Below are 16,004 nucleotides of genomic sequence, written 5' to 3'. Positions count from 1 at the left end.
AATGACTTTGAAATTTACACAGAAAAATAAATAAGCAAAAATAGTAGAAAGTATTTTGAATGAGTAGTGAAGGAATTTGCCCAACCAGATTTAAAAATATATTTTGAAGCTATAATACTTAAAACAGTGTAGCACAAATACATGAACAGAAAACCAGAGCAATGGAATGGAAGAACAAGCCCCTAAGATAGACTGAAATACATAAAAGAATTGAGACTATGATAAGACAGTTCAAATTGCTATAGAAAAGATACCAATTATTCCATAAACATTACTGGAACTGGCTAGTCATCTGGACAAAAATAAAGTTGGCACCATCTGGACAAAAGTAAAATTCCTATTACATACATAGGATACATATATCAATTATAGATGAGTTGATAAAAACCACGAAATAATGAAAGTACTAGAAGAAAATGTGGGGGAAAATTTAAACACCTATATCACAAAGAAAGTGCAAATTTTCCTTACTATATAAAAAGTTCCTGTAAGGAGAAAAATACCATCAATACAATGGGAAACTGAGGAAAAGCTATATTAAAAATATGATATACCATTCATCATTCATCAAACAGGCAGAGAACAAAAAGTGTTATGATGAACTATTTGGCATGGCTAGAGAAACAGGAATTCTCTCACACACTGCTGGTGGAAGTATAAATTGTTACAGTCCATTTACATGGTACTAGTTAACTAAATTATGATACATTCTCCTGGGAACTGGTTGGATGATGGTGCCAATTATGGTGAGTAGTGGGCAGGGAAGGGTGGACTGTTGAGGGATGCTGGTGTTTAGTGTTAGATATTGTGTGTTTGAAGTGTCTGAGGGATATCAAAGAAGAGATATGTGTGTCTGGAGCTACTGGCTGAGATCTGGGTTGGTGATAAACATTTATTCTACTTTCTCTGTGAAATAGGAGGTATTCTGAAGATAAAGACCAGAAGATTTGGTAGTCAAATTTAATGACGATATTACCATGATTTATGGTAACACCAGTGTTGTGTGATTTTTTTTTAATTTTTATTTTTAGCTTTTTCCAGAACCTAAGTGTAAAAAGACAAAGATGCCTATGTTACCACTTCTATTCAACCTAGTACTGAAAGGCCCAGCCAGAGCAATTAGGCAAGAAAATGAAATAAAAGGTACCCAAATCAGTCATTAGGATGTCTACTGTCAAAAGCACAGAAAATAACAAGTGTGGACAAGGATGCGGAGAAATTTGAATATCTGTGTATTACTGGTGGGAATGTAAAATGGTGCAGCTACTGTGGGAAACAATATGGCAATTCCTCAAAAAATTAAACGTAGAATTATATGATCGAGCAATTCTATTTCTAGGGTATATACTCAAAAGAAGTGAAAGCAGGGACTTGAACAGACATTTTCACATCATCCTTATTCATAATCGCCAAAAGGTAAAAGCAAACCAAGTGCCACAGATATTGGAATAAACAAAGTATGGTAAATACATACAAATAATAATCGGCTTTAAAAGGGAAGGAAATTTTGACACATGCAACCACATGGATGAACCTTGATGATGTTATGCTGAGTGAAATAGCCAGTCAAAAAAGGACAAATATTGTATGATTCCACTTATATGAGGTACCTAGAGTAGTCAAATTCACAGAAATAGAAAGTAGAATGGTAGTTGCCAGGGGCTGAGGGAATGGAGGAATGGGAAATTAGTGTTTAATGGTTAGAGTTTCAGTTGGGAGAGATGAAAAAGTTCTGGAGATGGGTGGTGGTGATGGGCACACACAATATAAATGTATTTAATGCCACATAACTATACACTTAAAATTGTTAAAATGGTAAATTTTATGCTATGAGTATTTTACCACAATAAAAAAGAGGAAGAAAACCAAAACCTTAGGTTCTGGAAAGGGGTAAATTTTAATGACCTTGGATTTGGCAATGGTTTCTAACGTATGACAACATAAACAAAAGGAAAAAAGAGAAAACAAATGATAAATTAGAGTTCATCAAAATTTACAACCTGTGCATCAAAAGACACTATCAAGAAAATAAAGAGAAAACCCACAAAAAGGGAGAAGACACTTGCAAATCATGTATCTGATAAGGGTCTAGTATCCAGAATATATAAAGCACTCCTACAACTCAACAACAAAAAGACAAATCACTTTAAAATGGGCAAAGACTTAAACAGACATTTCTCCAGAAAAGATATGCAAATAGTCAACAAGCATATGAAAAGGTACTCCATATCATTAGTCATTAGGGAAACGTAAATCAAAATTATACCATGATGAGATATCACTTCATACCCACTAAGATAGTTATTTTTAAAAAAGCAAAAATAACAAGTATTGGTGAGGATGTGGTGAAACTGGAAGCATCATACACAGGTGCTGGGCATGAAAAATGGTGTAGCTCCTATGGAAAACAGTTTGTCAGTTGCTCAAAAAGTTAAACATTAAATTACTATATGACCCAGTAACTCCACTCCTATGTCTACAACCAAAAGAACTGACAACAGGTATTCAAATAAAAATACAAGGACACAAATGTTCACAGTGGCATTATTCACAACAGCCAAAAGACAGAAACAACTCAAGCTGACCATCAATTGATTAATGGATAAACAACATGTGGAATATCCAAAAAATTCAGCCATAAAAAGGAATGAGGTATTGTTACATGTTACAATATAGATACACCTTCAAAACTTTATGCTAAGTAAAAGAAGTCAAACACAACCATAAATTTTATGATTCCCATTTATATAAAATATCCAGAATAGGCAAATCTATAGAAACAGAAAGCAGACTAGTGGTTGCCAAGGTCTGGGGCAAGGGGAGAAATAAAAAAAATGTTAAAAAGTGACTGCTTAGTGGGAACAGGGTTTTCTTTTGCGGTGACAACAGTATTACGGAACTATATAGTAGCAATGATTACACAACATTGTGAAATGTACTAAACGCCACTGAATTGCACATTTCAAAAGAGTTAATCTGGTAAATTTTATGTTATGCGAATTATACTTCAATTTAAAAAATAAAAGCTCTTCTTCATCACTCTTACCTGACAGTTAATGTCAGCTCTATGTTGCAGCAAGACTGTGACTAGTTCCTTATGTCCTCGATCACAGGCCCAGTGAAGTAGAGTCCTACCCTAAAAACACAGAAGATAAATGAATTTGTTATCTCAGTTGTGGAGCCATGTAAAAGATATAATGTTTTAAGAAAGACAAGGAAATATAAAAAATTATGGGTTAATTATTCTAAGAATGATTGATATAAAAAATGCACTATGGAAAAAGCAATAAACAATCAATGGGGCAGGGCATGGTGGCTCATGCCTGTAATCCCAGCACTTTGAAAGTCCGAGGTGGGTGGATCACTTGAGGTCAAGAGTTCGAGACCAGCCTGGCCAACATGGTGAAACCCTGACTCTGCTAAAAATACAAAAAGTAGCTGGGCATGGTGATGGGTGCTTGTAATCCCAGCTACTTGGGAGGATGAGGCAGGAGAATCGCTTGAACTCGGGAGGCGGAGGTTGCAGTGGGCCAAGATTGTACCACTGTACTCCAGCCTGGGTGACAGGGCAAAACTCCATCTCAAAAACTACAACAACAATGAAAACAATCAATAGGAAGCCCCAATATCTACTTCTGGGTCTGTACTAGCCCAATGCCTGCTTTCAGCTCAATCAGTTCACTTACAGAGTGGAGATAATGATAGTAATAACAACAATAATATAAATAATACCTACTAAATGAACTGTAAGAAAATGCTTTGTAAACTGTACTTTAAATATATAGTTTTCTTAAATATTATGTCCATTTCTTCTTTTTTTCTGGAAAGAAATCATAAGAATAAAAAAGCAAGCACTTAAACCTAGGTAGAAATCATAATCTAAATGTATGATAACTAAATTTCCTCGAGTTCATTCCTTAAAAAGATTATTTAACCAGTTTGAAAATAAGCATTTCTCCTTACTATTGCAAGTTTACACTCTGAAATACCTCAAAAACACTAGTACAATCTATCAGTGTCTATCACCAAACAGTTGACTGTGAAAGCCACTTGTAAAAGAGAATGGATGACTAAATATTAGGAGATAAAGTACTAAATATGAAATATTAATTTTAACACTTGTCTACCAAAGACTCACAGTTACTATTACGTGTGTTATTTCTATTCTCTACTGCCAGAAAATCTTGTTTTAGTTAATGAAAAAAAGCCTACTTGGTTCAAAAGAATAAACAAAACCCCAAAAGCTAAGGGCTTTTCTGAATAAATGAGTGATGCATGGCTTACTACTTTCTGAGGATGGTGATGATGTTGTCATTTATAAAGAATGGAATGTTTTTCCACATTAAGTTGACATCCCTACTTTATGTGATTTTAGAAAAGATTTAAATAGATATAAGCTAGGGCAAGGATTGATTTAAAGTAAAAAGCACCTTTCAAGAAATAGCTTTTCTAAAACTGCCTACATTCTTTTTATCATTGAGACTTTCTTCACATACCTATTATTTCAAATAATTAAACTAGGATCTATTCTTTAAACAAAAAACAAAGTAGGAAAACTTCTTCCCTACAAATTGTCTTCTTCTTTTGCTTTCATTTGCTTGATTTACTTTTATTTACCTGTAAATATCTGTTTTTTAATAGGCTTACACAAAATCCTAAGAGGGAGGAAAGCAGAGAAAAAGTGTGGTCGAATCATTCACAATTTATTGTAGTATCAAAATAAAAAAAATTTATTTTGCCTTGTTCAGAGCCCACTAGGAGTTATTTTTTATTTATTTATTTATTTATTTTGAGACAGAGTTTTGCTCTTTTGCCGAGGCTGGAGTGCAGTGGCGGGATCTCTGCTTACTGCAACCTCCGCCTTCCAGTTTCAAGCAGTTCTGCCTCAGCCTCCCAAATAGCTGGGATTACAGGGACCCGCCACCATGCCCAGCTAATTTTTGTATTTCTTTTTAGTAGAGATGGGGTTTCACCATGCTGGCCAGGCTGGTCTCGAACTCCTGACCTTGTGATCCGCCTGCCTTGGCCTCCCAAAGTGCTGGGATTACAGGCGTGAGCCACCACGCCCAGCCAGGAGTTATTTTTCAGTGGAGACAATTCTAAAAGTCCAGGTGAAAATGTATCGTTGAGTACTAGAGCAGTTTCCTATGTTAAAATTTTTGTAGCTCTAATGTGACCTGCTGTTACTAGGGCTCTAATTCAGAAATCCTCCATATGAACAATTAGATATTTTAATGAGACTCTGAATAAATACTAATGAATAAAATATTCTACAGGTCCATGTTATTGTTTCACAGCATTTATTAATACATTAAAAGAATCAGACAAAATTTCAAAGTCTATCATTTTTAGTTCTAATTTTAAGTGTGCATTTTATGGCTATTAGGTTAAACTATTGACAAGAGTTACTACATAGTTAAGACGATGTGTGATATATTTACATAGGGTACTTACAAAAACTACGTAATAGTTAAGTAGGACAACATAATATGTCTTGTACTTTTACCATAAGATGTATAGATAATTTCTATCTCTCAGCCACGTTCCTGAATTTTCCTTAGGTTTGACCCAATAGGGTTATATCAACTAAAGCTAAAATATAAATCCTTAGCTGTTTCAATGGTAAAGCTGACAAGCAACACATTTTACTGTTAATGGGAGTTATATTTTAAATTTCCCATATTTTAAATTTTCCATGTGATGCCAAAAATTTACTTTAGGGGAAACACCTATGACTGGACCTCCATAGTGATTTTCACTTTGGATATCTTTTCCAGAAGCGGGGCACATGTATAGCAATGTTTTAAGAAGGATGATGTGCTCTCAGACATTTACACCATACTTTTTAACACATTTTCTGACCTGCAATGCAATTAATTCTTGTAACACATTATTTTAATGGTACACTAATTAACCTTGAATTAGAATGAATTCTCTGACAATGACTTTCTGTAGAAGCACTGAAGATATCTACATTAAGATCACCTAATGATTAATATTCCATGCAGTATTAAAAAGCTCAAAAACAAGAGTAGGATTAAACATACTTGTAAATAAACACAGACAAAACAAATCAGGCTTTGGAATTTTAACCTTCAAGATGCTCTATATTTAAATGAACAAAAACCAGCAAAATGAGGTGTCTGTGATACCTTTTACTTCTTCAAATTATAAAATTCCTATAAACATGCTCTAATTTAAGATTATTATTCACTCACTAACATAACCAGTATTTGCAGAGATGCTATCCTTATAATTAATCATGATAAAATCAGGAAATAAACACCTGTGGTTTCTTTCCTTTCTCTTTGTTAACCACAAACACCCTAGACCAATACAATTATTAAACTATTTTAGGTAAAGAATTCCATAATCTCTCCTCCAGAAGGAAAACCATGACTTAGGTGTGCATTAAAGCTATATCTTCTAAGACTTTATCTAAATTTATGAACTATTTTACATATTTGTCTATATAATTGTTTTATCTTTTTCCATGAGTGATATGATCTCTTATAAATTTTCAAGTTAAATTTATTTTTATTGCTACCAAAATAAGTGACAATTCTTTGTTTCTAATTTTTAAAACTCTTCTGGAAAAATATCCCAGAAGTATTCAGGAGATTGGTGAGGGAGAGCCATTATTAAAAGGAACCTTTGTTAGGCCACCAGAAGACCACGAACACTGGAGAGCCCTGAATAAATTCTGGAACTCAAATACAGTAAGATGCAGGGAGAAAAAGAGTTCTCATCTATTAACCAAGGGTGCTAACACTGTCCTACCTCAGACAGATGAATGACTCTAAAGTGCTTTGAAAGTGCAGGGTAGCAGCTAACCTATTAAGTGGTATTACTTTCATATCTTCTGGAAAATACAGAGAGCACATCTTAATATATGAAATGCTTCTCTGATTTCCTTAGTAACTCATCCATAAACCATGTAGAATTTTTTTTTTAAATTAGACTTTTCTCCTCAATATCACAAAATTTAAAAAAAGAGAAGAGATTCTGGCCAGGCGCGGTGGCTTACATCTGTAATCCCAGCACTTTGGGAGTCCAAGGAGGGAAGATCACCTGAGGTGAGGAGTTCGCAACAAGCCTGGCCAACATGGTGAAATGCTGTCTCTACTAGAAATACAAAAAATTAGTGGGGTGTGGTGGTGCGCGTGCCTGTAATCCCAGCTACTTGGGAGGGTGAAGGCAGGAGAATCGCCTGAACCTGGGAGGTGGAGGTTGCAGTGAGATGAGATCGTGCCAATGTACTCCAGCATGGGCAACAGAGCAAAATTCTGTCCAGAAAAAAAAAAAAAAAAAAAAAAAAGGTAAGGGGAGGGGAGAGGAGGGAAGGAAGGAGATTCTATTATAAAATGAGTCTTGATGTTCTTACGGTATTTTGAGATCAAATACAAAGTATGTATACCATACGTATAACAGACAAAAACATGGCAAATTTGGTATATTTAAATTTGTAAGAGTTGTCCTTCTGTCATTCTATCAAACACATATAGTATATGGTATGGTACTGTCTAATTAGCAAATGAAATACTGCAAACAGGTAGATCTGAATTTCTCTCTGCAAAAAAATTGGGTATCAATTTATAATTGCAGTAGAGCTTGACTTCAACTACCAACAACCTGTAATGTCCCCATCTCCTCTGTACTATCTTCTACCTTTTGCTGCTACTACTGTAGCAGCTGGCCATAGTGAGAACTCCCCTACCTGCAATCACCAGAAATTACACAATGCCTCCTTCTTTCACTTCCCTGTCCACAGTGAAATGACAACGTTGTTTCAAACACTTAGGAATAAGATTGAAAGATAGTCTAACATCTCAAGATATACCTAGCATGGAAGCCAATGACTGCTTGTGGGATAATTTACTTACGAGCATTAAAAAGAAAATCACACACCAGTATGTGTGATACACACTTAAAATCAGCAACTACTGGATCTTGATCTCTTTCACTGGCAAAGATCTAGGGTAGGGAAAAATGGTGTTGCTTATTTGTCAGGAAATTGAGAAAGATTTTGAATACACTACTTTAAAAAATCTGGCTGGGTGCGGTGGCTCATGCCCATAGTCCCAGTATTTTGGAAGGCCAAAGCGGGCAAGTATGAGACCAGCCTGAGGAACATGGTGAAACCCCGTCTCTACAAAAATTAGCTGGGCATGGTGGCACACTTCTGTAGTCCCAGCTACTCAGGAGGCTCAGCTCAACAGGAGAATCACTTAAGCCCGTGAAGTCATGGCTGCAGTGAGCCGTGATCGACGTCACTGTACTCCAGCCTGGGCAACACAGTGACACTCTGTCTCAAAAGAAAAAAAAAATCCCTTCACAAGAAATTACTAAGCTATAATGTCAGTGACTTAAGGGTGAAGGAATATGAAAGGGAGGTATTATTTCATCCTGTATAAAGGAGGTAATTAACAGCAATAATAATAGGAAGTTGCCATGAAAACAGCCCAGGTATCCATCATAAGACAATGGTATATTCACATGATGGAACATATTCAGCAGTATAAAAGAAGGAAATACTGAACTATAGCAATATGATGAGTCTCAAAAGCATTATGCTGAATGAAAGATGCCCTACACAGAGGAGTACATATGTATAATCCCATATATATAAAGTTCGAGAACAAGCAGAACTTATCTATGGTAGAATAATATCAAAACGGTGGTTACCTTTTTGGGATTAAAAGAAAACAGTGGCTGGGAAGGGGCATGAGGAAACTTTCTGGGGCGACAGCAACGTTCTATATCTTGATAGGCACTTCAGTTACACAGGTATATGTATTTGTCAAAGTTCATCAAATGTGTACTTAAGACTTGTGCATTTCATTGTATATAAATATTATTTTAAAAGAAAAACCAAATACTGAATTCTAGTTCGTTATACGCATGTTAAAATATTTAGAAGAAAGTGTACTGTTGTCTGTGTACTCCAAAATGTATCAAAAAATAAAAAAGATATGATGAATGGCTAGATATTGATAAAGCAAGCATAGTAAAATATTAATGGTAGAATCGAGATGGTAGAAATATGGATGTTCATTGTAAAATTCAACTTCTCTGTATGTTTAACATTTTTCATAATAGATTCTTGGGGAAAAAAATCAAACAAAAATTTGTACACCTATGTTCAGAGCATAATTCACAACAGTCAAAAGGTAAAAGCAAACCAAGTGTCCATCAATGGATATCTGAATAAACAAAATGTGGTATATGCATACAATGGAATATTATTCATCTTACAAAGCAAGGAAACTGACACATGCTACAACATGAACGAACCTTGAAGACGTTACACTGAGTGAAATAAGCCATTCAAAAGGGACAAATATTGTTATGACTCCACTTAAATGAAGTACCTGGAGTAGTCAAATTCAGAGACAGAAAGTAGAATGGTAGTTGCCAGGGGCCAGGGGAAGGGAGGAATGGGGGGTGTTTAATGGGTACAGAGTTTCTTCTTTTTTTTGAGACAAAGTCTCACTCTGTCACCCAGGCTGGAGTGCAGTGGTGCGATCTCGGCTCACTGCAACCTCCACCTCCTGGGTTCAAGAGATTCTCCTGCCTCAGCCTCCCGAGTAGCTGGGATTACAGAAGTGCAGCACCACGCCTGACTAATTTTTGTATTTTCAGTAGAAACGGGGTTTCACCATGTTGGTCAAGCTGGTCTCGAACTCCTGACCTCAGGTGATCTGCCCACCTCAGCCTCCCAAAGTGCTGAGATTAAGGCATCAGCTACCACACCTGGCTTGGTACAGAGTTTCAATTGGGGAAGATAAAAAAGTTGTATGGTGGTGGTGGTTACACATGTGAATGTATTGTTTTATTTATTCATTTTTTATTACGAGACGGGATCTCACTATGTTGCTTAGCCTAGTCTTAAACTCCTGCACTCAAGAATTCCTTGTGCCTGAAAGCATGAGCCACTACACTTGGCTCATGTGAAAAAAAAAAAAAAATATATATATATATATATATATGTATATTTTTGAGACGGAGTCTCACTTTGTCGCCCAGGCTGGAGTCCAGTGGCACGATCTCAGCTCATTGCAACCTCTGCCTCCTTGGTTCAAGTGATTCTCTTGCCTCAGCCTCCCAAGCAGCTGGGACTACAGGCATGTGCCACCATGCTCAGCTAATTTTTGTATTTTTAGTAGAGATGGGGTTTCACTATGTTGGCCAGGCTGGTCTTGAACTCCTGACCTCAGGTGATCCACCTGCCTTGGCCTCCCAAAGTGCTAGGATGACAAGCGTGAGCCACAGCGCCCGGCCTCATGTGAGCATATTTAATGACAGAGAACTGTAGATTTAAAAATGATTAAAATGATACATTTTATGTATATTTTACCACAATTTAAAAATACCCAAAATAAGTTGCCAAAGCTCATAGGATTTAAGCTACTTTCACTATTTTCTGATTTTGTATCAAATCTAAGTTTCTGATGCAACGCATGACCATAGACTTGATTTTTAAATGGCACTGCCTACATGAATGCAAATAAGCGTAATAGACAATTTGTAACGCATTTCTCAGTCATTAGTGTGAATAAAGTTCCTTCAAATTAACATCTTAATCAACTATATAACCAAAATAACATATACCCTGATATAGAAAGTGATTTAAGAGGATGCATTTTTTCTTCCTTCCTTTCTCAAATCTCACATAACTGCATAAATTTAGTCTCAGTATACCGACCCTGCTTCTTAAATCTTTTGCTTTTCTATTACTTAGTACTGTCACAGTTTCACCAGAGTTTGCAGCAGTTTCTCAAGCCAAAAGCATGCAAATTGTATTCTGTTAGGAGCCACAGATTTAAAACAAAGTAGAAAAGGAAAGGAATGGTAGTCAAGAGAAAGGTGACTTTCTTCAAAGTATCTGAAAGAATCAATAGACTATGGAAAATGGCTAATGACAACAATTACACTGTCAAAAGGACAGAAAAGGAAAGAATGTAACTAAAGAAGCAGCCCAGTGAAAGTGGAATTTGGGAGTGCATTAGATAAGAATCTATGGAAAACCAATGAACTATGTATGAATGCTTTTGGGGGGACTGATGATAAACAGTTGCACTGGATGGTCATCTATTTTGCTAAAATATTACACTGTTACATTTGATCTAAAACATTTAAATTACTTCAAAGATTTAAAATACTATTTAAATACTATCAATAAGCATGTATTTAGTGTTGATTGTATAGTACACTAATCTGAGAAATAACGTGTGACAAGAATTATATAAACATAATTTGAGCCTGATGTTTGATAGCAAATATTCTCCCCATACTTTAAATACACTTCACAAATTATTGAAATCATCCCTGCCCCTTAAAAAATATTTTCTTGGAAGAACCATAAATATTTGGTATGTGTGAAGAGCTGTACTAATGTGGGTCAAAGATAAAAATTGAACCGCCATTTAAAAAAATAAATAGGCTTTAAGATCTTCTCTTTAACTTTTCCCCTCATATTTTGAATTCAATTTTCAAGCATTTCTCAAATGATTGAAAACACAATAAAAGTTGTAATTTAATTTTTTAAAAAAGTACCTATGACACCATGGTGTTACAAACTTGGACCCTAAAACATCTAAGCATAACTAAGAAACTTTTTTCTATTATGCAAAATACAGACAATGTCCCCTAATTACTATACCAGTAGGAAATACCAGGTAATTTTCTCAAATTAGAAATATATGCCTTACTATATTAGCATAGGTTGAGTATCCCTTATCCCAAATGCTGGGGACCAGAAGTGTTTAAAATTTTAGATTAAAAAAAATTTGGAATATTTACATTATATACTTATTGATGGCCCCTCCTTAATCCAAAAGTCTGAAATCCAAAGTGCTCCAAAGAACATTTCCTTGGAGTGTCACACTGTTGCTAAAAAGTTTCAGATTTTGGATCATTCCAGATTTTGGATTTTCAGATGAGGAATATCCAACCTGTAGTAATTACAACTTAAATGAATAAAAGATGTACACTAGGAATTATACTTATGTACAATAAAATAACTTCATTATGAAATACAAATACATTTTATTTAAAAGGCATTTCATATATATTTGTTCATATACAATACTTAGATCCAAATGTATGCATTTCAAATAATAATTTATAAATAATAGATTCATAGATATCAGTGAATAATGTATTTATTTCAATGTGTGGCAATACAAATGTAGCTTATTTTATTATTATAATTAAATTTCTTTATGTGCTCACAGCAAATTTTAAGTGCAATAAACATGACTTTTAGTCATAAAATTAGGTTGAACCTGCTGAATTAAGATTTTAAGTAAAAACGTATATTATCCCAGAGAATCTTAGGGAATCAGTAGGGAAATATCTCAATTTCAAATATCAGATAAATACAAAAAAGAACTGAACGTCCTTTCAAAACTATAATTGTTACCCAACTCATAATAAGAAAATGTCAAAAGGACAGAAAGGGTTAAAAGTATTTAACTGGAAGTTTAATTTTGAGGCTACACACTTTTAGTCCATCATCAAAGCTTACCAAATTGTTTTATTTGCTAGAGCTTTAAATGTGATGAAGCAATACTATTTATTTTATTTTGGGATGTTAAGTTTGATTTTGATTTTAAGCTCCCACCTCCCTTATGTTCTTAAATTAATTCATACAAATCCCTGATTAATAATAAAAGGGTTTGCCATCAGTATTCAAAGCTCAGCCTGAATTGTCATGGCTGAGAGGGCAGAAATCTGCTTGGAGCAATGAGAGAACCCAACTGAATTCTTGGCGTCTCAGTCTATGAATGTGTAAGCACTTCATCTGTTCATGAAATACAACGTTCTGGCAGGCTGAGGGTAAAGGTAGCTGCACGGTTAACAAACTGGAAGATCTGGAAAGCAGCATCAAAGTAACAAAATGGCAGAAACAATACATTTTGCCAAGTTTTCCTTGTCTTTACACACACAAAATATGTGTTATTTAGTGTAAGCTATCTGTGTTCTAGGCACTTATTCCACCCCTATCACTGTTGTCCATCCAATGATCTTTGTGGAGGTCACAGGTGGATCTGACTTCCAGTAATATTTTATAAAAGAAATTGTTGCAAACCAGAGCATAACACAAGGAAGGCCAAATGACAACTGCTTATCCTTCTTTTTCTTCTTTTTATTTATCCTTCTAAAATCTAGTGGTAGGAAGAATACTCTCCCAGACCTGGTTTCTACTTAGCAGTTATATGGATTTGAGCAAGTAAATGTAGGTCTCTGAACTTCAGTTCCTGTCTGTAAAACAAGGACAATATCTGCCTTAGAGAATTGTTGTAGAGATAATATAGTAATAAGTGAAAGTACTCTGTAAACTATCACATGCATTGTATAAAGTATTATGTGTTATTTGAAAGATAAATATTAACAGGCACCATATAGTACACACAAGATACTTCCAGTGAAAAAACTGTGACTTTGAAAAGTTAAGTGGCCTACTTATTGATTTGTTATATTATCATCATCCTTCACTCATACTATTAATAATAAAAGTAGATAAAATATACAGACTGTCTCAACTGATCCAAAACCCTTTTGAAATATCAGATAAACATAAAGAAATCAAGTAAGAGCATTATCAGAATATATAAATGAGATGGTGTCACTCATCTCATGAGACAGTGATATAAGCAAAAAAACAAATGTTTGTTGCTGTAAGCAACTGAAATTTGGGGGTTGTGCCACAGCAAAAGCTGACTGATACACACAAGTACAATCCACAGCTTAGCAATGAGTATTTACATAGTCATAATAATATTAATATTGATTCAACAGAGATTCAATCAGAAAGCTGAAATTAAAAGTTGTGATGTCATATACACCATGGAATACTATGCAGCCATAAAAATGATGAATTCATGTCCTTTGTAGGGACATGGATGAAATTGGAAATCATCATTCTCAGTAAACTACCACAAAGACAAAAAATCAAACACTGCATGTTCTCACTCATAGGTGGGAATTGAACAATGAGAACACATGGACACAGGAAGGGGAACATCACACTCTGGGGACTGTTGTGGGGTGAGGGGAGGGGGGACAGATAGCATTAGGAGATATACCTAATGCTAAATGATGAGTTAATGGGTGCAGCACAACAGCATGGCACATGTATACATATGTAACTAACCTGCACATTGTGCACATGTACCCTAAAACTTAAAGTATAATAATAATAAAATTAAAAAAAAAAGTTGTGATATAATTACGTTAGGAGGGTCAGAGAGAGAGGGGGAAGATGAGTAAAACAGTTAAATCTAAATATAACAGAAACAAATCAATAATGTCTAAAGTTGAAAAATCAAGAAATAGAAGTATATTATTTAGAATTATGTAGGTAAGGTGCTAAAGACACATTAAAAGAACTGGAAGTCTGGCCGGGTGCAGTGGCTCACATCTGTAACCCTAATACTCTGGGAGGCTGAGGCAGGCTGATTACTAAAGCTCAGGAGTTCGAGACCAGCCTGGCCAACATGGTGAAACCCCATCTCTACTAAAAATACAAAAATTAGCCAGGCATGGTAGTGCACACCTGTGGTCCTAGCTACCTGGGGGCTGAGGTGGGAGGATCGCTTGAGCCCAGGAGGCAGAGGCTACAGTGAGCCCTGATCATGCCACTGCACTCCAGCCTGAGGATCTGTCTAAAAAAAAGAGAAAATTTTTGCCTTAAAGGAGCTAGAATAAAATGTAAGAAGGATGCAGGTAAGAGAGAATTTTTTTGTTTATAAGACTAATAGTAACATTTGATTTTTTAAAAAAACGAATGTATTAACTTTATAAAAATTTTAACTCACAAGCACAAAGATAAAAAACTACAATTAAAAAAATCAAGGGAAGCAATCATGCCAAATTTATTTAAAAAAGAAAGCTATACAGGCATACCTTGTTCTATTGCACTATGCTTCATTGCACTTTGCAAATACTGTGTTTTTTGTAAATTGAAGATTTGTAGCAACCCTGAGTTAAGCCAATTATTGGTGCCATTTTTCCAACAAGATGTGCTCACTTCATGTCTGTGTCACACTGAGGTAATTCTTGCAATATTTCAAAGTTTTTCATTATTATTATATCTGTTAGGGTAATGATCAGTGATCTTTGATGTTACTATTGTAATTGTTTTGGAGTGCTACAAACCACACTGAGAAAGATGGCAAATTTAACCAACAGATACTTTGTGTGTTCTGACTGCTCCACTGACTCGCTGTTCCTGGTCTCTCCCCCTCTCTTCAGGCTTCCCTATTCACTGAGACACAAAAATATTGAAATTATTAGCCAATAATACAATAGTCTCTAAGTTTCAAGTAAAACCTAGTATCAAGTGAAAAGAAAAGAGCTGCACCATCTCTCACCTTCAATCAAATGCCAGAAATGATTAAGCTTAGTGAGGAAGGCATACTGAAAACCAACACAGGCCAAAAGCTAGGCCTCTTGTGCCAAACTGCCAATTTGTGAATGTCAGAGAAAAATTCTTGAGGAAATTAAAAGTGCTATTTCAGTGAGCATACAAATGATAGAAAAGTAAAAAAGCCTTATTGCTGATACGGAAAAAGTGAGTGGTCTGGATTCAACCAGCCACAACATTCCCTTAAGCCAAAGCCTGATCCAGGGCAAAGCCCTAGTTCTCTTCAAGTCTATGAAGGTTGAGAAATGTAAGGGGGCTGCAGAAGAAAAGTATGAAGCTAGCAGAGGCTGGTTCATGTGGTTAAAGGAAAGAGGCCATCTCCATAACATAAAAGTACAAGGTGAAGCACCAAGTGCTGATGCAGAAGCTGCAGCAAGTCATCCAGAAGACCTAGTTAAAGTAACCGATAAAGGTGACTACACTCAACAACGATCCTCAATGTAGAGAAAATAGACTACTCCTACTATTGAAAGAAGATGCCGTCCAGGACTTTCATGGCTGGAGAGAAGTCAATACCTGGCCTCAAAGCTTCAAAAGATAGACTGACACTCTTGTTAGGGGCTAATGCAGCCAT

At 35.4% G+C, this 16,004-nt stretch overlaps 1 protein-coding gene across 1 annotated transcript in view; it reads right to left on the bottom strand.

The window, feature by feature from the left end:
• Positions 1-16,004, bottom strand: part of ACBD6 (acyl-CoA binding domain containing 6) — a 216,953-nt gene that overhangs the window by 105,819 nt on the left and 95,130 nt on the right. Inside the window, exon 6 of the mRNA XM_003824722.5 lies at positions 3,047-3,136. Coding sequence (XP_003824770.1) covers positions 3,047-3,136 — 90 coding nt within the window. The remainder of the gene's footprint in view (positions 1-3,046; positions 3,137-16,004) is intronic.

This window comes from Pan paniscus, chromosome 1 (assembly GCF_029289425.2).
Source record: "Pan paniscus chromosome 1, NHGRI_mPanPan1-v2.0_pri, whole genome shotgun sequence".
Taxonomy (NCBI): domain Eukaryota; kingdom Metazoa; phylum Chordata; class Mammalia; order Primates; family Hominidae; genus Pan; species Pan paniscus.
This window is presented reverse-complemented; position numbering and strand designations above follow the sequence as displayed.